This window comes from Cheilinus undulatus, linkage group 7 (genome assembly GCF_018320785.1).
Source record: "Cheilinus undulatus linkage group 7, ASM1832078v1, whole genome shotgun sequence".
In the NCBI taxonomy this organism is placed as follows: Eukaryota; Metazoa; Chordata; class Actinopteri; order Labriformes; family Labridae; genus Cheilinus; species Cheilinus undulatus.
In genome coordinates, this window is record NC_054871.1 from 53,104,618 (window position 1) to 53,127,715 (window position 23,098).

Here is a 23,098-nt window from a genome sequence, read left to right on the forward strand (position 1 = left end):
AGACGTGTACTGAACGAATACATGTGGAGCGAAGCTCACATAGAAAGACAGAAAACCAGAGAACAACTCACAGTCATACTGTCCTGGTAACCACACAACCACAGCAACAACAGCAATAGCCTGAATATTCCCAGATAAAAGTGTCCTGTTTAGGAGCACTTTGTTTCCCAGTAAAATACAACAGTGGACAAAGACAACAACAGTAGCGCTGACATTATTCAGCAGCTGTGTCGCTGACAGCACGTCGTCCAGCGGACCAATCAAAGCATTTGAAAAGGCTCCACTCAAACAAGAACATCACTGTAACGAGGAGGAACAATGAATTTCCTATTCTTTAAGATAGTTTTTATCATCACACTGGTGCTCTGGCTCTGTGAATCAAATTAATTTTACCTTCAACTGTCAGCCTCAGAGGAGGGGGGGACTCCTTCATGTCTGCAGCAGCGTCATAGGTAGAGTTATCCTCAGATTTTACACAGCTCTAACATCTTTATCTGCCTAGATGGCTGTGAAAAGTTCTCCCAAACTTTGTAGTAGGTCCCATTGGTTAAAAAAGTAATCCAGTGCTGAAGTCCGTGTTGACATCGGCAGGAAAGACACTAATTTGCATACTTAACAAGCTAACGCATGGTTGTGAGATGATGCATTTAAGTTGGCTGGGAAATTTTAGTGTTTAAAGAATGGGTATAAAAATATCAATATATCAATTAAAAAACCTAGTAATTCAAAAATATATTTATTAATATTTTTAATCACTGAAGAACTTCTGGAAGGAGGTTCCTGCATTATTAATAATTTAAATGTAAGTTATTCAGCCTATTTATTTTAATACAATTCAATTTAAAAAAAAACAATTAAATTTTATCTATTTGCTTCAATTATCGTACCAAAAACGTACCGAACCGTGACTTCAAAACCAAGGTACGTACCAAACTGAATTTTTTCTGTACCTTTACACCCCTAATGCGTAAGTTCAATATTGAAATAATACAGAAATAGAAAGCTACATTTTACTGGATCAAACAAAAAACAGCACGGACACCAACAGTCCTGCGTGGCTCACCTGACTTGTCCTGCAGGTCGTCAAGTCGCTCTCCTCTCTCGATCACCTTAGAGATGTTCTCCTGCATCACATCAATCACCTCGTCCACCTGAGACTGCACACTGAGAACGGATGGAGAGAGACGGGGATCAGTAATTACGGGGAAAGTTTAGGATGAAGGTTAGGATGAAGGTTACAGAACGCTTTTTACCATAAAGTTCCAAATTCACAGATTCCAAAGTCTGAATTTTTATTCATGAGGGTTTTTGCTAAAGCACGCTCTCGTGATCTCAGTCGTTAGATGGTCACAAGAGGTCAATCTGGGCTGTTTTAAGGCAGTCTTGGAGTTACAACAATATCAAATACGTTCAGTGTTCTCGCCGGTCTTTTGTCTGTTCTTATCATCGACAGCCAACGGGAGTCACTGATTGGTTAAATCCATTTATTTTTAAAACATGCAGGTGAGCATAGTTCAGTCTGACCGTTCATGACCTGATAGATGCAGGAACCTCCATCACCTTTTTACAAAGTAAAAGTTCCATCAGTGGTGAGACTTCTCATGTTTTTCCCAGACTTTTATTCTGAAATATTTCTGTGACAGGTCTTTAGTCGTTGCAGTGACTTGCAGAGTTGCTTTGGTTTCTCTGCATCTGTGTTAGACTTTCCTTTTGTTTCTACTCTGTGTAAATGATTTAGATACAGCAGATTATGAGCGATGTATGCAATCCACCTCTCCATTGTTCCCTGCCCAAAAGGAATCTAGTTCTGGTCTTGCAATTAGTGACCAAGTAAGATCCACAGTCTTGGAAAAATCCTAGTCCATGACTAAAAACTCAGTGGACTTGCTGACAAATTGTCTTTAGATGTGAGAGGGTGTCAAATGTTTTTTTGGCCGGTATTAATCAGACCCAAACTGGACTAGGGATGCGCGGGGTTAATCGGTAATACGGTTATGTCGTTTATCAAATTAGCTGGTGCGGGACTTATTAGTCGGTTAAACTTATTACCTATCATTTTTTATGAACAAGGGCTTGAAATCCCTGTCTATAATGCTCTTTTAAACTGTAATGAACCTCCCGCCCCTAGAGGCCGCTGTGGCTTCAGTCAATGGCCGCTGCCTTCCTCTCTGGCACTTCCCCGGATGTAAGCATGAGAAGCTCAGCGGTGGCTTAGCGGTTAGCATGTAGTAGGAAGACCGCAGTACAACAGTTTTCTAAAGTCGTAAATGGAAATGAAGTGGTATGTAGGCCGTTGAGGGTTGAACTCACGCAGAGGCCAAATATCAAAGCACAATATTAATCTGCAAAGAGGAACGAAGGCAGGCGGCGCTAGCTTTTAATGCTAGCCACGCTGTACAGAGTATATCAGGCTAACACCCACGGACTCAATGACCCTGTGAGGAATTTGACTGTTTTCAAGGGTTTTCTCCTCTTTAGACGAGTTGGTTAAACGAAATGTAAATGAGCGTTTAGCCGAATAGGGAAATAGACTCTTAGGAACATCCTTAAACTGGACAAGGCATTCTGAGCATGCTCCACAAATCCTGAACCAGACTTTGACCCCTAGGTCAAACAGCAGAAGTCATAATCTTGACCCAATCATATTTGTACCAACAGTGAAGTGTAGAGTAAGAACCAAATGTTCAGAGCTGTAGAAGTGTTCATGTTTTTGCAGGCTAGCTAACTGGTTAGCTGCTTGTTAACTTGTAAGCACTGTCCACCAGATCTAGCTGAAAAGGGGGTATATCGCCACCTAGTGTAGAAGATTGTGATGTTATGTCGTACCTGTAAATGCTGACCAGGACAATATTCCCTAAACTCTCCTGATGGAGCTACATCCATCTGTGACTGTGACCTGTCTGCACTCATTCAGTGGTTTAATCAGAGCACAAACACATGACTGGTCCATACGACCCTTTATCATTTGATTTCTGGGTAATTCTCTGCAGTAGCTCTGACTGGATGCAGGTTGAGTGGGGGTGGAGCGCTGGCAGATAAATCAAACACACAGTGAGAAACAACAAAGAATGTGAGTTCTCAGATTTTCCAGCACTGTTTGAGACAAGGGCCGTAGGAACACTGCAGAGCTGGACCGGAGCTTGATTGGACGCTGAAGGCGATAACACAAACACGATAAACACGCCAACATGAAGATGTATGGGCGACCACACATGCATATAAACACAGAGAGGGCCTGAGGTTCAGGTTCAGCTCCAGAGTAATGACAGCATCTAGTATCACAACTATAACAGAGAGGGAACAAACAGCCAGGGGCCGGTCCATTAAAGCAAAGGGACCTGGCGGGACGTCCGTGGAGGTTACACAATAACATGCTCATGAACGCCTCTCTTACACAATCGGTGAAGAACCAGCAGCTTCTGGTAAACATGAAAAGTTACATAAGAGCAGCAAACCTCAGAGATTGACCTAAGCCCCTCTGAGCTCTGACTGGGAGCCTGATCCAGGACCAGGAGTGGGTTTGTACTTACTGCTTCAGTTTGTCGTGCTGAGGTCCAAATCTGGGTCCCGTGGGCCCCCTCCTGTAAGACAAACATGGTCATTAATTTAAGAACAGGCTTGGGAATCAGAAAAAGGCTTTTGATCAGGAACAGCTTCTACATTTATAAGATTCATGGATCCTTCAAGGCAGTATGATGGCAGTGTGTTACCATGGCAACAACGATAGAGTCCTAGACATAAAATGGGGGGTCATTTCTTTGTTTTTTTCGAATAAAACTCCTGCACACCATTAGCTACCATTAACTATTAACCTTCTGCATGTTCAGTAAACACCTCGTCACCTCAGCGAATGGACCCTGCTGCTCAGTACTGTCTTTTGAGTTTCTCATCCTTAGCCCTCTGTACATTCAAGTTGTTTTATCATTATTATTACAAGCTTGCAGTGTAGAAACACTGCAGACTTATTTGTGAAATTAGGATGGGGTTTAGCTGATTTTTTTAAAGGTTTGGCTCTTTTTGGTACTATACATCATTAAAAATACCAAAGTGTTAGAAATGTTGATGACCTTGGTTTGATGATGCTTAATGCCTGAATTATAAAGATCTTCACACAAACTTACAGAAAGAAGTCTTCCTCCTCATCAGAGTCCTCTTCCAGAAGGTTCCTCTGTGAAAGAGAGATCAATAATCAGTAATCAACTCTGGTATCATGATTAAAACGTCTCGTACCAAAGAAAAACAAAAGGGTTTACACTGGGAGGATGCTGCAGGAAGTCTGTTTCCTCTACTTTCTTATATTATTATCTTCTATTATCCTATATATTTCCAATTATTTTCATGATCCTGGACACTCCATCTACCCTGTAACACAGCTGCCTGCCGTTGATTGACTGATGAACATTATTTGTGGGTTTGTAAGACACCAGAGATACCGTTGCAGTGTCCAAAAAACAGTTTGTTAATTACAAAATGACACGATCCTTTCCTAGCAGATCAAATCTGCTATTAAAAAAAGGTTTTTCCTCTGAAGCCAAACTCAAGTTTTTCATCATCATCACACCAAAAAAAGTCAGCATTAATCAAAGACATCTTCCTGAAGCGGTCCCCTGAGTCATTATACATATATATAAAAAATGGATTTGGTTCTCAGTTTGCCCAAAGCCCCCGTAGCTCTGGGTTAAAGTCTGCTAACACTCTTCACCATCAGTGAACTGATAGTATCTCATAGGAGCAGAATCAGGAACTGTTCTGATTAGGCCTGGGCAATTCATCGCAAATTAGATTAAATCGCAATATGGACTGCTGCAATTTTCAAATCACAGAGATGTTATGCATTACATGTCATGCATCAATCAAGTGCCACTAATTTAAGAATAGTCTACAAAAAAAAAAAACCCTGCTTCCTTCATTTTTGGTGGTTTCTAACTGAATATGAGAATGACATCAAAATGATCACTGCTTCCAAATACAAGAATTTACGTCCTTTTTGCAATACAGGTCAAAATGATCACAGACATAAAATGAGAAAAAAATTGTTGAACCCTTGTTTAGTCTAATATTGTGTTCGTGATAATATAGAATGATTTACTGTTTGTGTTTGTTAAAAAATACATAAGATGAGGAACTTAAGAAATAATTACATTTCAAATTGGAATCGAAATATTGGGGAAAAAAATTGCAATTACATTATTTTCCAAAACCGTTCAGCCCTAGTTCTGATTCACAAATGTTGTCCAGAGGCTATTAGCACATTTAACAAAAGCATTCAGAGACAGCACAGGAATGTAGAAACTCTAAGGAGGATCGAAGGCTCAGCGTTAACACTGTTCAAATTAGCCTCATTCTTTAGAACGACATGGCAACGCTGCAGAGTGAAGATGTTTCTTTGACTTTAGACTGGTCAACTAAACACAACACTTAGCGTGTGATTGGACGTGAAATAATTCAACTATGAACATCTCTAGTCAAGACAATTTTAAAACCATCCTATGATAGAACTCATGACAGGAGAGGATATGAGACCATAAAACATGATTGTTTAAAAAACTGGATGAGATGAGAGGAAACAAACTTTGGTCTATAAAGGAGGAGGCTGGGGTGGAGCAGGTGAAGCTTTAGTCTATAAAGGAGGAGGCTGGGATGGAGGAGGTGAAGCTTTAGTCTATAAAGGAGGAGGCTGGGGTGGAGGAGGTGAAGCTGGCTACCAGGAGGAGGCTGGGGTGGAGGAGGTGAAGCTTTGGTCTATAAAGGAGGCGGCTGGTGTGAAAGAGGTGAAGCGTTGGTCTATAAAGGAGGCGGCTGGGGTGGAGGAGGTGAAGATTTGGTCTACAAAGGAGGAGGCTGGGGTGGAGGAGGTGAAGCTTTAGTCTATAAATGAGGAGGCTGGGGTGGAGGAGGTGAAGCTTTAGTCTATAAAGGAGGAGGCTGGGGTGGAGGAGGTGAACCTTTAGTCTATAAAGGAGGAGGCTGGGGTGGAGGAGGTGAAGCTGGCTACCAGGAGGGGGCTGGGGTGGAGGAGGTGAAGCTTTGGTCTATAAAGGAGGAGGCTGGTGTGAAAGAGGTGAAGCACTGGTCTATTAAGGAGGCGGCTGGGGTGGAGGAGGTGAGGCTTTGGTCTGTAAAGGAGGAGGCTGGGGTGGAGGAGGTGAAGCTTTGGTCTAAAAAGGAGGAGGCTGGGGTGAAGGAGCTAAAGCTTTGGTCTATAAAGGAGGAGGCTAGGGTAGAGGAGGTGAAGCTTTGGTCTATAAAGGAGGAGGCTGGGGTGGAGGAGGTGAAGCTTTGGTCTATAAAGGAGGAGGCTGGGGTGGAGGAGGTGAAGCCTTATGCTTTAAAGGAGGAGGCTGGAGTAGAGGAGGAGAAGTTTTGGTCTATAAAGGAGGAGGCTGGGTGGAGGAGATGGAGCTTTGGTCTATAAAGGAGGAGGCTCGGGTGGAGGAGGTGAAGCTTTAGTCTATAAAGGAGGAGGCTGGGGTGAAGAGTTGGAGCTTTAGTCTATAAAGGAGGAGGCTGGGGTGGAGGAGGTGAAGCTGGCTACCAGGAGGAGGCTGGGGTGGAGGAGGTGAAGATTTGGTATATAAAGGAAGCGGATGGTGTGAAAGAGGTGAAGCTTTGGTCTATAAAGCAGACGGCTGGGGTGGAGGAGGTGAGGCTTTCGTCTATAAAGGAGGAGGCTGAGGTGGAGGAGGTGAAGATTTGGTCTACAAAGGAGGAGGCTGGGGTGGAGGAGGTGAAGCTTTGGTCGATAAAGGAGGAGGCTGGGGTGGAAAAGGTGAAGCCTTATGCTTTAAAGGAGGAGGCTGGGGTGGAGGAGATGAAGCTTTGGACTACAAAGGAGGAGGCTGGGTGGAGGAGGTGAAGCTTTGGTCTATAAAGGAGGAGGCTGGGGTGGAGGAGGTGAAGCTTTGGTCCATAAAGGAGGAGGCTGGGGTGGAGGAGGTGAAGCTTTAGTCTATAAAGGAGGAGGCTGGGGTGAAAGAGGTGAAGCTGGCTACCAGGAGGAGGCTGGGGTGGAGGAGGTGAAGCTTTGGTCTATAAAGGAGGCAGCTGGTGTGAAAGAGGTGAAGCGTTGGTCTATAAAGGAGGCGGCTGGGGTGGAGGAGGTGAGGCTTTGGTCTACAAAGGAGGAGGCTGGGGTGGAGGAGGTGAAGCTTTGGTCCATAAAGGAGTAGGCTGGGGTGGAGAAGGTGAAGCTTTAGTCTATAAAGGAGGAGGCTGGGGTGGAGGAGGTGAAGCTTTGGTCTATTAAGGAGGCGGCTGGGGTGGAAGAGGTGAAGCTTTAGTCTATAAAGGAGGAGGCTGGGGTGGAGGAGGTGAAGCTTTAGTCTATAAAGGAGGAGGCTGGGGTGGAGGAGGTGAAGCTTTAGTCTATAAAGGAGGAGGCTGGGGTAGAGGAGGTGAAGCTTTATAAATGAGGAGGCTGGGATGGAGGAGGTGAAGCTTTGGTCTTTAAAGGAGGAGGCTGGGATGGAGGAGGTGAAGCTTTATAAATGAGGAGGCTGGGATGGAGGAGGTGAAGCTTTAGTCTATAAAGGAGGAGGCTGGGGTAGAGGAGGTGAAGCTTTATAAATGAGGAGGCTGGGGTGGAGGAGGTGAAGCTTTATAAATGAGGAGGCTGGGATGGAGGAGGTGAAGCTTTAGTCTATAAAGGAGGAGGCTGGGGTGGAGGAGGTGAAGCTTTAGTCTATAAAGGAGGAGGCTGGGGTGGAGGAGGTGAAGCTGGCTACCAGCTGATCACAGCTGGGGTATGACTTTATGAAGTAAAGCTAGGCTTCATCAGTTTTAGGTAGAATGAGCTAACGTTTTTGCTCCTATTGCAAATATGATGTCATCCGCTTTGTTTAAGGCCATTATCTTTTTATCCCTAATTTTGATTCAGAAAAACATACACAAGACACAAAAAGGAGGATTTTTGTAAACCATTATAAAAAAAAATGACACTTGAATGTTTGCATAATGTGCATAAAATCTCTGCCGCTGCAAAAAATTGATTTATTAAACTGGTATTTTGACAAATTTCAAGTTAAAATATTGCAACTTCTGCGATCAGAAAATTGCAGCAGGCCATATTGCAATTTAATCTAATTTGCGATTAACTGCTCAGCCCTAAGTGTTACACAAAAGAAGATGGTTTCTGCTCGGACTCTCTCACCTCTTGAGTTTCTCTGTAACTTCACTGAGGTTTCCTGATGGACCATGTAAAACCTCTGCCCACATTCTCTGCAGTCCTCTCTTTTAATGTTTTATTTTATCAGACTGAATCCACCGCCATGTCTGTCTGTGATTATCTACATCAGCGGTCCTCAACTGATCGAACATCAGGACCCACCAACATCTCCTTAATAACAAATCACGATCCAAATTTCTCACATTTTGCAATCATAAAAAATGTTTATTATGAAAAATGGTGGACTTGAAATGGACCAAAAGATATAATGGAAAAGGGGATGGAGACATATCCTTCAAAATAAGTGCTTGTCATAGATTTTTTTCCACTTTTTTTTGTTTCAGGCAGACATCTGCAACCTACTAAATGGCTTCACAACCCACTTTTGGGTCCCAACCCACCAGTTGAGAAGCACTGATCTACATGATACAACATGATAGGTTACAACAGGATATAATAGGAAACAATACAAACCATTACAACATTATATGATACAACACAGTATGACACGTGACAAGACAATATGATAAAACATAATAGCATACAAGACTGGATGAGATGAGGATAGATACGCTGTGACACCAGAGGGTTCAATAAGATTAGCTTAGATACAATAGAAAATACAAAACGATACGATACAACACAGTACAAGAGGGTACAATATGCTGTGCTACAATATGATATGAAATGATATAGTAAGATATGATGTGTTGCCTAACAATCTGGTATGATCTGGCCCCATATAATATGATAAAAGATATGATGAGAAGGTATGAGACTGAGCTATACGCTACAATACAAAACAATACAGTCTGATATACAATACAAAACTGAGACGTTAAATTGTTCACATGGGGTAATTTGTCTGCACAAATTCAGCTGCCACCATTGCCATTGACGTATATATATATGTCATTTAAAAACCAACGCTTGAGTGCCATTGACGAATATATACATCAAAGTGTTTTTTTGGCTGCTGGCACAAGGGGGCGCTCTCACACTCCCTGTGAGTAATTTTGGGGCTTTTGGGATACGTAGTTGGAACACAGAAGAGACGGTAGATCAAAGCCACTGAGATCAGAGAGAAGTGGAGACGCTGGGATGGAGGTAATCTAAGCCAAGTTCTAAAATATTCAGCATCGGCACAAAATGCCCCCCAAAAACTGAGGGAGTCAAGTGGCCAGTTTCGCCAGCAGACGCTGGAAGAAACTAAACTTTTGCGTGAGAAATCGGTTACTCACTCAAACCGATAGCGAATCCAGGGATCAGCACATTCATTGATCTGCCTTGGCCGGCCAAGAGGCTAAAGAATGTCACAAAGTCTCCCCCATGCGTCGGAGAGAAAAGTCATCCGCTGGCCAGTTTGATGCATACAGCGATGACACTTCAGAGACGGACTTTTCCGACCCAGACTCTGAGGAATGGCTGCCGAGTGAGCGGATCTTGTTCTCCATCCCAGAGCGATGGAGGTAAGTTAACGTTAGGAACCCACTGATTATTCAGACAAATTTATCGAATGAAACCATCACTCATGCTCCTGTGATTTCAGAAGCAGACTTGAGAGAAGGGCAAGCCCCATGCAGTTCTACAACACCGTCTGTTGGCAGAAAAAGAGGTAAGAACAAAAAAAATCTATATTATAGATTACATATTTTATCTAAAAAAAACATATTACATATTACTTCTATAATTTACAGGTAGTGCCAGGGGACACGCAAGCAGGAGAAGACATAGGCGTATAGGGGGGTCACGTGGTGGCCGTCCGGTTGTATTGTGCTGCATCTTGTATTTATTTTTATTTATTTTACAATAAAACACGTTTGTAATAAAATTTTCAGATGTCTTCTATGTAATTGAAGGCAAAAATATAAAATTCAAATCACTGTTTTGCTTGACAGTCTCTCTTTCACAATATGGCATTTTTCTTGGCTTTCTAGAAAAAAAGTGGTCTTTTTGGTGAAATAAGCCTCTATTCAACTTAAGACAAATCAAGAATGAAACAAGCTGCAAACAAACGTTTTTTTTCCATGATGAAATAGAGGGTTTCTTCTTTCATTTGAGCTATTCTACGTGTTCAGAGTCATAGTAATAAATATTCTGTGGGTCTTGAAAGATGACTCAAAATGGCCAAAAACACTGGCACAAGCCACTTTCCATTTTATAAAAGGGCTGGCACTTGATGAGTAAATAGATAAGAATAATGAATACCTTTAATAATTTGCCGTCTAATGCTTTTATCTCACTTTCTCTGTCGCCTTCACACTAATCACCTCAGCTCTGCAGTTATAGGGGCGGACAGCCACAAATCAGCTGTAGGAGTCTTCTACAGGTTCTATGCTGTACTTTAAACTCGCCATGCCAACAGATTCACAGCGAACCTGAACACAGCCGGTTGAAGGAACAGAGGGAACCCCGCCTGGAGCCTGACTGGCTTCAATCAGAGACTGTAAAACGCCATTCAGCGAGAATCAGAGAGGACAGCGGGACTAAATCCTCTGAGGTGGGCTGGAGCACAAGGAATTAATTCACTGCTGCTCAGAGCAACAGGCTTATCTAGAGGTGGTCATGATACTGGAATGAACACTTCAGTGAAACATATATCGAGCCACACATTCCAATACCAACACAGAAAAACTACCGGTTGTTGTTAGACACCTTTGACAGGTAAACAATCACAGAGCGGTCAAAGTTTGAAGAAAATCCCTGCAACCATCTCTGACATCTCACATTCACAACAAAGTGATGAGCATGACCTTAACCTTTGACCTTTACCATCAAAAACCTCATCAGTTAATTCTTGGGTCAGGATGAACATTCATGCAAAGTTTGATGAAAATCCGTCCAAATATTCCTGAGTTGTGAACCATAGCCCGGACAGAGAGGAGACGTAAAAGTCTGATGAACTGATTTAAAATAATCTTAGATGTAAACTCATGAAGAAACACACTTCCTGTGTCTGCAGCTCAATTAAACACTTACAGGACTAGAGAAACATCAGTATTCCCTTCCCTTTAGCCTCAGCTAAAAGATGACTGTAGATTTTTGTAATGTTTTGGTACTTTTAAATGCGATAAATCATTTAAAAAATTGATCATTTATGTAAACATGACTGGTACTGAGAGTTTTAATTTAAACCAGAGGAGATCAGCAGGAGTTTGAACATGCAGACAGTGTGTTGTTTGTTGAGTGTAAAGGTTTTATTAATCGTAATTTAAAGATATAGTATTCAGCCATAGTTAAAGTTAAGTATCTTTATTTTGGGTCGCTGTAATCCTGCCAGTACAGAGACGGTCATGTCGACAGCTGCCAGCCAATAGAGATATTAATACTCCTGTAAAAACCCTGTGATGTGCAGAGAGGCTGAATGTGTGGTGACCATATGATCATAAAGGAAACCATGGCACTGATGCTCTCTCCGTTACCACGGCGAGATTTGTGAGCCGTGAGGGAGAGCTAGAAGTTATTATCGGAGGGCCGGAGGTGAGGCAGTAAAAGAGAGCGGAGGTTTCTGTGATGTGGGCCTGGATTCTCAGCTTTGATCGTACTGCAGCTCAAAAAACATGGAGGAGGAATGCGACCACAGGAGGAGAGGAGAATCAATCAGAAGGCAAACAGACTTTTAGTTACAGACTCATCTGCTGTTTACTCACTTTACCATCCTTATAACTATCACAGCGTCCTGAGCAAGGTTATTATAGTTGATTTAAACTAAAAGGTACAAACCATGTTAGTTCAATGAAACTAAATAAAAACTGAGATTTATGAGAAAAACATAAACTAACTAAAATGAAATTCTGTGCTGACAAAACTAACAAAATGAAATAAAATCAGAGACAAGATCTCCTTAGTTTTAGTCTTTGGCAGCAACACACTGTCTGACATGAACACCCGAGCCCAGAGAGAGTAAAGTGGCCTGATTAAATAGCAGAATGCTACACAGTGGTAAATTTTAGGTCATGAGTTGTATACAAACATAAAAATTAAATAAATAAAATGAAAAGTCAAGAGCCCTTTTGGGTCTGGCCCTTGACAGGTGTCCCATATCTCCCCCAAAAAATAAAAGTAACACTTCAACTAATTAAAACTAACTAAAGCAAAGCATTTTTTCAAAATCAAAACTAAACTACACTAAGAAACCAACAAGAAACACCAATAAAAACTAAACTGAAATCTAAAACTAAAGGTAAAAACTAAATCAAAATAAGAACTAATAACCTTGGTCCTGAGGTTCACTCACTCTACTTCAGAGGCGGGGTACACCCTGGACCGACCAATCCGTCCCACAGCTGACTAAGGGCGCACTCACACTAGGCCATCCATACCGTGCCTGGGCCCATTTCAGCCTAAAGTCCAGTACGTTTGGCCAGTGTGAGTGCAATCGCTCTGTGCTTCGGCACAGCACGCTTCGCGGCCCCGGCACAGAGGGACGAGGTGGGAATGTGACGTAACATGAAGTAACAACAAAAGGACTCTCTTCAGAGCGCTGAGAGCACACCAGGCAGCAGCTGCACTCTAGAGACAGCAGGATTTTTTTCTTGAGAGAGAAAGAGAAATATATATTTTGTCTCACTGAATTCAACAAGTTACAACAATTTTATAAGAGCTGAATAATTTCACTTCATACAGCTCCACTGCTATCTCATTCTAATGGATCCCAGTCCAGTCCACATTTCTGACCAGTTTCCAGCAAAGTCAGGCTTTAATGACTGTGAGAGGATTTTTGGTTTATGAAATAAAACTTCTTCCCTTGTTTTAGTCACAAGCAGCAGCTCACAGAATAACAGACACGTTTTATCTTCTGTGCGTAAAGCAGAGTGCAAAAATGACAAGTGTGTGCCAGGGTTAATCTCATGGCTGATTTAACGTCTCTTATTATAAAATTATAATGCCACTGAATCAATTTACCTCTAATTCTATTTAATGCTATCAAGAAGTGAAATTGTGATCTTGGTCGCTGACGTTTGAGCGGAGCATTGTTTATTAATCCTATGGCGTTTCCAATTCCAGCTCTCATCAGATGGTTAAAATTGCTCTCGTCACCATTAAAAAAATCTTTTATCTGAACATTTATTCCTGCTCTGGACACATGCTGTCCTGTGACATGAGAGATTGTTTGGTGCAGCACTGAACAGCATCCAAGCGCAGAGAAAAGCCACAGTTTATGGTGTGTAAAAGAATTCCAGGGGGATTCAGATAGTATGAGGACATGCAGAAGAGCAGCTGTAGGGGCTCATGCGAGTTAAAAGTCTGTGTTTCATTCAGCAGAAGTGCTTGGAACTCTGATCAGGCTCCAGATTATATGCTGTGAGTGATAACTCTCCGCTATGAACTAGGGATGCACCGATCGATTGGCCAAAATCGGTATCGGCGCCAATTTCCTTAATTTTAGGAGATTGGCGATTGGCCGATCCTTGTAAGATCGGTGGATAAGATCGGTTTCATATGCCTCTACCTACTAAAATGTGAAAAATGAAAGACTATAGGAACTGATATAATTTAGTAGTTTGGACAGCAATGCTTTAAACTTTTCATTTATATTTGAAAGAACTACCTCATGTGCAGTTAAAACAACAAGTTTGTATTGTTTCTCGGGTATTGTTCAATGTTATTCAATAAAATAAGATTGGAACATTGAAGGTGTATGCTGTCAGTTATAAAAAAAAAAATTGGTATCGGCCAAAATCGGAATCGGCAGGTCAGGCTTTTCAAAGATCAGTGATCGGTGATCTGTGATCGGCCAGAAAATTGCAATCGGTGCACCCCTACTATGAACCGCTTTCTCTCTCTCTCCTCACTGGGCTCTGTATCTACTGATCCCAGGTCAGCTGGAATAACTCCGATGTCAGATCAGATATCGGATACATCTGTTGCTATTTTACAGCCAAAAAACAACACTTATATATGCTGAGTCATCGACACGTATAAATTCAGCAACGGTGGATGTTGTGATGACATCGACACGTGACATATCCGTGCCCAGACCTAGATGCGTTGAGCAGTGTGAGTGTGGGCCAAAGGGGGGACAGGGGAGGGGGTGAAATGGGCTTCAGCACGGTTAGAATATGGCACAGTACAGATGGCCTAGTGTGAGTACACCCTAAGAGAAAACAACCAGGCATGCTCACACTCACACTCACACCTACGACCATTTTAGAGTCACCAGTTAACCTAAGGAGCATGTCTGGTGGTGGGAGGAAGCTGGAGTTCACACATGCACTTTTGTTGGTTTTGAAATGGACTGACTTATACTTTTTAATTTCTTTTTAAAATCACTTCTTTACTTGAGTGTATGTGGGGGGAGCACTTCATTACATTTTAAAAAGCGTTGAGTTCTGGGTAAAAATACAAACACTAAAAGCCAAAACGAGGAGGTCCAAGTTCTCTGGCAACAAGAAAACGACCAGTCACAGTCATCAGCACATATCAAAAAACCAAAAACAGCTGCTGCACACCTTATAAACCCTACTAACCCGTGATAGAGGTCCATTTTAATAATAAATGATATTAATAATAATAGAATATGTCCTCCTGTTGTTATTGCACATCAAGTAAAGAACACATTTCACTGTACAGTCATCTTGGGTATCAAAGGTAGCTACTCAGAAATGTAAGTAAACTTTAAATGGTCTACTTTTACTTTGGTAGAGTTTTAGTAAGTCAATTTAATCAAAGTAACTGTACTTTTACTTGAGTATGATAATCTGGTACTTTTTCCAGCTCAGCTCTAAACCAGCCTTCATGAGGGCTATAAAAGTCATCAGACCAGGAGGTGGTGGAGAAAGAAATGACAGATTTAAATCAAACCGTGTTTAGACCTTTTAGATGACAGCGCCTGTTTTTAAAGGGCTATTAGCAGACTGTTCTAGGCTGGCTGCATGACAACAGCAAAGCTTTCCTTATTACCTCTGCCAAGGAGGTCATGTGATGGGCAGGGTTTGTTTGTTAGCAACATAACTCAAAAAGGTATGGACGGATTTTGATGAAAATTTCAGGAAATGGCAGAAATGGTATAAGAAAGAACTGATTAGATTTTGGGAGTGATCCAGTTCACTGTATGGATCAAGGAATTTTTTTAAAGGATTCTGTTCTATTAGGAGACAGGGCTAATGGCAGAGGTCTGCGCTCTTGTTACTAAAAACTGAGAAACACTCAGACTGAAGGCAAACAGGACTGAGTCTAGAAGTTTTTTTAGGTCATTTTCACTCCTAATAGTCCGGGGACTCGGTCCATTTTGGAACAGAAATGGCAACATTGTTGCACTTTCCTTTGGTTTGGTTCGCACTCACACTGCTCTCTTTGGTCAAACAGACCAAACCATCGGAACACCTACAACCTCTGCCCACTAGGGGCGCTGTCGCCACAAACAAACAGCGACCAAGAAGAAAAGAAGGCATAGAAGAGGATGAAACTCCTTCCGCTGGTCTTTTCTTCCACATAAACAATGAAAAAACACAGAATTTACGCTGTCTCGTAGTTTCAGCTCTTGCACTTCGGCATTATGAGCAGCCAGCAAGGGGGTGAGCTGTCCAGCATGTCGTCCTTTACACGAGACGAATAAATCAGCACGGATTACTAAATGTTGCCATGGATACACAGACGCGAAGTGAGGTACCAACATGTATTTGAGCGTATTAAATCACATATAAATCCGTATATCATTACGGTTTATGCCTCTTCCTGCCTTTGGTTCACAAGTTGGTCTGCTTTGCTTTCACACCTCTAACAAACCGCACCAGGGTTCATTAGGAAGTGGACTGAGACCACCTGTTTCAAGCGGACCAGAGTCCGCTTGTTTGGTCTGCACCAGAGTTTGTGTGAGCTTTCACACCACTCAAAAACGAACCGGACTATCCGGGGAAACGGACCAGAGTTCGTTTAAAGCAGACCAAACAGCTCTGGTGTGAATGCGCCCTTAATGTTTCTGAATGCTACTGCAGAGTTGTCCAAGATGAAATGACTGAAAGCATGCTGTCAAAATGGTCTTAATTCACATTTTCCACCACCCCGTTCCTTACTTTGTTTCCCTGATTTCCTGTGCTATGGCATCCTGTCCTTCCAAATGAAGACAAAAAGCCCCAAAATAAAAAAGACACAACCAGCAGAGATTGCTAGTTATTCCTTTGTCAACAGGGGGGCACAAGGGCTTAGAAAGACTGCGCTAATGGCTTTTAATGGTCTTTCTAAGACCTTGTGTCTATTTACACGTATATATTTTTTTATTTATTATTAGGGTTTCTTGCATTTTGTTCTTGCCTTGATTAAATTCAATCTTCCTTAGATCCTGCTTTTGCTTTGTGTGGCAGAGCGTGTTGTAAACTATTATAATGACGCACCGTATGGTCAAAAACATGAACAACTGCCCCCCCGCTCTGTCTCTCACCCTCTCACTGCGGATTGATCCCGTGACCTCATCGTCGTTCAGGTGTCGTTTAAACTTCGGGGGCATGTTGTCTTCAGGCTGCTCCTCCCGATCTGGCTCCCTCTGCAGGACAGGAGGAGAAGGACGTCATCAGTGTCCATCTGCTGAACTGAACCACAACAGATCAGTTTCTCACTCTCACACACTCAAAGCAGCTAAACTTAGACTCTGGTGGGTGGGTGTGAGTGATTACAGCTGCAGGTACGAGCTCAGACAGATCCAGTCTGCAGCAGAACAAAGAATGAAGTGTGTAAAACTGAGTCTGATAATGAGACATGTTGAAACCATCTGAGGAGGAATTTAACTCCACAAACATCCTGTTCTGCAGCATGACTTTGTTTTAATTCACACAGCTGATCCTGTTCCTAGTCTCTGATATCTGATCTTTACCCTGGGAACATTTTCAGAGCGTGTTTCTTCCATTATGTCTGTGAAATACTCCGTAATGCCAGTAAACAGAGTTGTAAGAACTATATATTTCTGATGTTGACTCTCAGCGGCCCTGAAAGGAAATGTCATCAATGCTCAGGGTGGGATGTTAAAAACATGCTGTTCTTCCAGTTTCACCCCTTGAGTCTGAGCTTGGATGTTACTGGTTCCAAACAGTGCCACAAAAACACAATAACGCTCCTCTGTGACACTCAAACTACACACATACACACAGCAGCTCTCCCAGTCCAAAAACACAGTGAGTACCATTGAATCCAGTTCAGCCTGACACTCTGGATTTCTCTGAAGCGTCCTGTTCTGGCTCTGCGGGTGGAAAAAGGCCAGCCGAGGAGAAGAAGTTTCCAGTAAACAGAGGAGGAGAGGAGAGGGAGACAGAGGGAGGAAGAAGAGAAGCCAAGAAGGAAGAGTTTAGACACTAGTCTATTTAAAGAGAGGATCATTTAAAGGTACAATCCATAAAAGATGTATGGTGACTTCAGGTCTGATGGAAAAGTGAGGATAAAATGTTAGTTTATACCAATGATGATGTATGTTTGTATTCACAATAATATCAGGACAAACAGCCTATCACACGCCAGGAAAATGTCAACATCCTAGAGCTATGGTCGCTGTTTTTGGATTCAAAACAAGTATCAATCATCACTGTTAACCTTGTGTGTCCATCAGTTTCATGCAGGCATGTGGGCGATTGAGCAGCTGAATAAATTCGTACCAGGAACATCATTCTGAGCCTGAGCATGCATGCATATACTGTATATCCTGTCTGATACAGTCTGACACTCTGATCCTGCTCCTGTGGATGTTGTTCTCATAAAGACATCAACAATGAGCCTCCGTCTACCTCCACATCAGCAGCTCAGAGGGGGAAACTGGCCTGTGCTGCACACATATGATGGGAGACATCTAGGATTGCCTCTACAACTCTACTCACTGATGAGGACACTTCTCTCACATCTCCTGAATCCTGTGCCTGAGTACACATGAATCCAAAAGCCCAAGACCTCCAATTCAAGCACGTTTGTTCGCATTCACACTGATCAAACCAGCGTTTGAGGTCGAGTGTGGTCAGATCCAGGAGCCGTTGTGAGAAACCCGCCTCTTTGTCTTGGCTTTAAATACAAGTGGTGCTAGACTCTAGACCAGGGGTGTCAAACTCAGTCACAGCAGGGGCCCAAATCTGAATTTAGGTCCAACCTGAGGGCCTAACAAGGTCAAGATTTAACCAAAAACTGTCAACCGTGTTTTCACAGGAAATGATTTACAGGGGAAATGAAACTGTGATGATAAACGATTTTAAGATTTCTAAAAAAGTCAAAATGATTAAATATCACAGCATCAATGTTACTGTGTGTCCATGACAAATAAATAAATAAGTGAGTTTAAAGGCACAAAATCTGAGATAAAAAGTCAACTTTATAAGTCCTAAAGCTCAAAACACAGACTTAAAAGTCAAAACAAGGTTTTTAAAAGGCAAATATATGAGACAGAGAGTTAAAATCATGAGTTCAAAGGTCAAGATATGAGCTAAAATACAAAATCAAGAGTTTAAAAGGTCAAAATCGAAGATAAAATTCAAAATTGTGACTCTAGAAGGTCAAAATATGAGATAAAATTGTAGATCGGGAGTTTAAAAAGTGAAATATGGGATTAAAAGTCAAAGTTAGGAATTTAAAAAGTCAAGATTTGTTTTAAAATGAAAAATTGTGAATGTAAAAGGTCACAATACGAGAGAAAAGGTCAAGATTATTAATTTAAAAGGTCAAAATATGAAATATAAATTCTAAACCCTAAATTTAAGTCAGAATCTTGGGAGGCAAAATGAAAATATGAAATGAAAACCTAAATTAATTTATTTCCCTCATTCCTGACTTTTTATCTGATTATTTCTACTTTTTCAGATTTTTATAACTTTAAGATTTCTTTTTTTTAATCTTCAAGGTTAAATTTACATTTTTCTGCAGACTTCATTTGTGTGAGCCACTTCTAATTAAGATATGACGTGGGCCGGGTAAAACTGTACTGTGGGCTGCATTTGGTCCCCAGGCCTTGAGTTTGATACCCGTGCTCTCGACACTTTATAGGGCAGCAGTTTATCGTTTTATTCTACTTTTATTGTTTTGGTCATATCTGTCCTTTTATACATGGTTTAAGCCTGCTTTAATCAGCTGAGGTTTTTAAATGTTCTCTACAGAAACTTTGACTTCACACGTCCGTCTCCCACAAAAAGGAACTGTTTGAGCTGAGGCAGACAGTGGAAACTTCTGGACTGAAATGAGTGAAGCTCCAGAGCCTTCAAGAGACAGGGTCTCCAGATTTACTCCAAAAATGTAAACATTAACGGCAGCTCCACAAGAATGCCAAACATTAGTCTGTAATATTAAAGGGAAATGTGATGATGGTTTTCATACTGCCCAGCCCAACCATGATCAATGATCACAACACATTCAAGAACTACAACTTAAAGCAAACACTAAGACAGGAATCCACAGAATATTTCTATCAAAGAAAGAAGTCAGAGGAAGTAAAGATGATTTCAAACCAAACTTCAACCACCCGACACTAATCTTAAGCAATCAAGAAGACAGAGGACAAGCTAAGCCATTAAAAGATGAGGCATTTACAGGAATAAGATGGAGAAGTTACATCCATAAGTTCTTTTTCACATAAACTAAAATACATTGTGAAAACTTTTTTAAATTTATAGTTATTGAGGCAAAAAGTAAATTTAAATCAGTAAATTAAAACCAAGCAGCAACCTCCGGTCCTAAAAAAATGAAGCCAATGCAGAAGTGCCAAAAATTGCTATACCGCGAGTGTCCACTTGAGGCTGGCTGCAGGAAAACCGGAAGTTCCGTCTGCATACATGTTAAACAGCTGGTTTTGAGGCACAAAATAAACTGGTTTACAGCCTGGTTCAAAACACCAAACGTGTCTCATTAGCTAGTCTCTCATTGTGCTCCCACGGTACGGGGGGTGAGTTTTTTTGTACCACGATCATTTGGCTTATATTTAGGATGAGAGCTGATTGGCGCATCTCATTTGATTGACAGATAGCTGGGCAGGCAGAGGCTCCATTTCTGTCAACTGGAATGCTAGCTAGCAGGCTGACAGGAAGTCGCGCTTAGTGGGCGGACGTTAAGTTCGGCTGAGACCGCGATTTCAATATGGGAGCCTCCACGGATTGGCTTCAAAAGCCGTTTGAGTCCGCCTATAGTAAGCAGACGACTGACGTCACACGGGGTTTGTCCAATTCTTTCTACAGTCTATGATTAAAACCTGACGAGGTCAACTGTGACAACTGTCTTCATCTATTTAATTCAGCTTCATTCATGTGATACAGAACATCCACCGATGGTGCTGGAGCTAGAAAACAGTAGGATGAGCTGACAGGACACCAGAGACTCACACCTGTCTGACCCCCAGTCTGAAACAGCCAATACTGGGCAGTTTCTAGGTTTTAATGAAGAAAACTTTTCTCCATAGCAACCTCTGCCATCAGTGTATAAATGTGGAGTAAAAGGGAGGAAAGAAAGCTCTGACCAGGAAGTGGTTACAACCGGATGGTCCAACTCTTGAAGACTAAACTTCAAACAAAAAGTAAGGCAATTTGTGTTTGGTACATTATTTCTTTGCAACAATGCTTCTTGGTATTAAATCTTATACCGTTGGAAAGCCTGTTTATTACCCTTTTAAATGATGCCACATTTTTAAGGATCATGCATTTGTGGGATGAGCAGCAGAGCTGAGTATGTGGGTTGCGCCCATGAAAAATGTGCCAAATCTTCTCTGCCAATGCCAAACAGCTGATTCTGCCGTTGACTCTTGTTTGGTGTTTGGTTGATTGGATTATTGAAGTTTGAAGAAACAAGACATTTTGACAATTTAACAATTTGTTCATTCAACAAACAGGAGCCTCAGTAGCACATGGAAGAACCATACACAGCCACAACAGTCTGGCTCCTCCTCCACATGCTGGTCACCAGTCTGGCTCCTCCTCCTCATGCTGGTCACCAGCCTGGCTCCTCCTCCTCATGCTGGTCACCAGCCTGGCTCCTCCTCCTCATGCTGGTCACCAGCCTGGCTCCTCCTCCTCATGCTAGTCACCAGCCTGGTCACACACTGCTGTGGGATGGCATCCTATTCTTCAACCAGCATTAGTCTCCAGTCAGCCAACGTGGTTGTGTTGGTGGCTGGCACAAACAGCACGCTGATCCCACAAGTGTTCAATGGGGTTAAAGGTCAGGACCGCTGGCAGGCCATTCCATCCTCTCCACTCCCAGATTCTGGAGGTAGTCTCTGATAAACCCCACTCTGTGGGGGCGAGTGTTGTCATCTTGGAGGATAGAGTTCTTGCTGACAGGGTGAAAAAACAGTATTTTTGGGCTGTTGTCGTCTTGGGACGCCCACTTGGCGGCCTGTCACTGACATTTCCCGTTATATGGAACTTGGCCTTCAGTTTGGAGATGGTACTAGGGTTCACTCCAAACAATGCCGCAACTAACACCAGCTTGAAGTTGCCTAACCGACAGGCCCTATCCATTTCAGTCAAACATGGCATGCCAATTCTTGAAGCAGACATCTTCTGACCACTGTAGCAGGGCCCATTCTCACAGGTGCTGCCAATCACACCTGGGGGAACCAGAAGCTCAGAACAAGAGTCAATATCAACAGCAATATCAGCTGTTTGGCATGGCAGAGAAGATTTGGAACATTTTTCATGGGCGCAACCCACATACTCAGCTCTGCTGCTCATCCCACAAATGCATGATCCTTACAAATGTGGCACCATTTAAAAGGGTAATAAACAGGCTTTCCAACAGTGTAAGATTTAGTACCAAGAAGCACTGTTACAACAAAGAAATGATCTAGCAAACACAAATTGCCTTTTTGTTTTAAGTTTAGTTAGAACTGTTCATGAAATTGACATCATTGAGAGACTAACTTTTTTGAAATAACGCTACAGTCAGAGAAATTCAATGGGATTATGGTTAAAATGGGTGCGATGCATTTCTTCACAGAGACCAGACTTGCTCCGACTGGGTTTTAACAGACTGGACTACCTAAAGTATTTACTGTGATCAGAGAGTGTGACATCTTCTGTTCAGATGTTTAGAGTTAGTTTCACATAAAATGAAGAAGAGAAAATAACAGAAGGAAATGTTTTAGTGCACACATGACTATTCCTCAGGTTTATTCTATCCATTATTTATTTGTTGTCATTTGTTTTTGTGTGAACTCTCTCTTTGGATACTGGATTATATTTGAGCTTCCAGAAAAAAAAGATTTAAAATGCCTAAAATATGACTGTGAAGAAGGTGATGACTTTGGATTAGCCTTAAAGAAGGAATCCTTTTAGAATAAATGTCGAAACAAACACCAGCTTGTAAAAATGTTACCGCATATTATAAATATTGCAATATCGGAGTATATCTAAAAATATAATTGTATTTCATTAGCAAGACAGAAATGCAAAAAACCCTTTATCTCAGATAAATCCGGTGTTGAGGATTTTAAAGACAAAAACATGACTTAAATCAAATGGCATGACTGTCAGCTGCTATCATGTCCACTGATATTTTAACATTAGCCTTCTAAACTGTTTATTTGCCTTAATTATCATTTAAACCCTCATCATACCCTAACAACAACGAGATAATGCAGCTGACACTAAGTCTATTATAGCTAGCTCCATGCTAGCCCAGCTAGCTCTCTCAGGCCTTTTCACCGTTGACATTTTAGCTCCGCGGCTAAGCTAAAGATGCTAAGACGGTTAGCTACCTGCTGTTTCCTTTAAAATCCGACACTCGCGGCAGCTGAAGTCAAATGTTCTCAGGTGTGAATCCAGGTATGAATCCAGATCTTCAGGGTTCGGCTTGGCTTCACGGTTTGGCCTTGTTCATGTCAGATGCTAACCGGACGGGGACACCGGGAGATCATCACGAAGGATGCTAACGGCTCTGACCCGGAAACGACACAAACATCTGGAGGAGGAGAGACAGCTGCAGATGTTTCTTTGCACCTTTAATTTAAATATTATTCGTTCAGAGAAGGTGTGTTATCTTTAT

At 42.0% G+C, this 23,098-nt stretch overlaps 1 protein-coding gene across 5 annotated transcripts in view; it reads right to left on the reverse strand.

Moving 5' to 3' along the window:
* Nucleotides 1-22,999, reverse strand: part of vamp4 (vesicle-associated membrane protein 4) — a 34,641-nt gene extending 11,642 nt beyond the window's left edge. For 2 of the 5 annotated variants that reach the window (XM_041791274.1, XM_041791273.1), the window contains exons 1-6: nt 22,812-22,999; nt 17,280-17,336; nt 16,545-16,646; nt 4,122-4,168; nt 3,531-3,581; nt 1,064-1,164 (exon numbers count right to left, since the gene is read on the reverse strand). In XM_041791274.1, coding sequence (XP_041647208.1) covers nt 1,064-1,164; nt 3,531-3,581; nt 4,122-4,168; nt 16,545-16,646; nt 17,280-17,282 — 304 coding nt within the window. In that variant the 5' untranslated portion in view covers nt 17,283-17,336; nt 22,812-22,999. Of the gene's footprint in view, nt 1-1,063; nt 1,165-3,530; nt 3,582-4,121; nt 4,169-16,544; nt 16,693-17,279; nt 17,337-22,811 lie in introns of all 5 variants that reach the window. The other 3 variants (XM_041791277.1, XM_041791276.1, XM_041791278.1) reach the window with 3 other exon arrangements.
* Nucleotides 23,000-23,098: the final 99 nt, after the last annotated feature.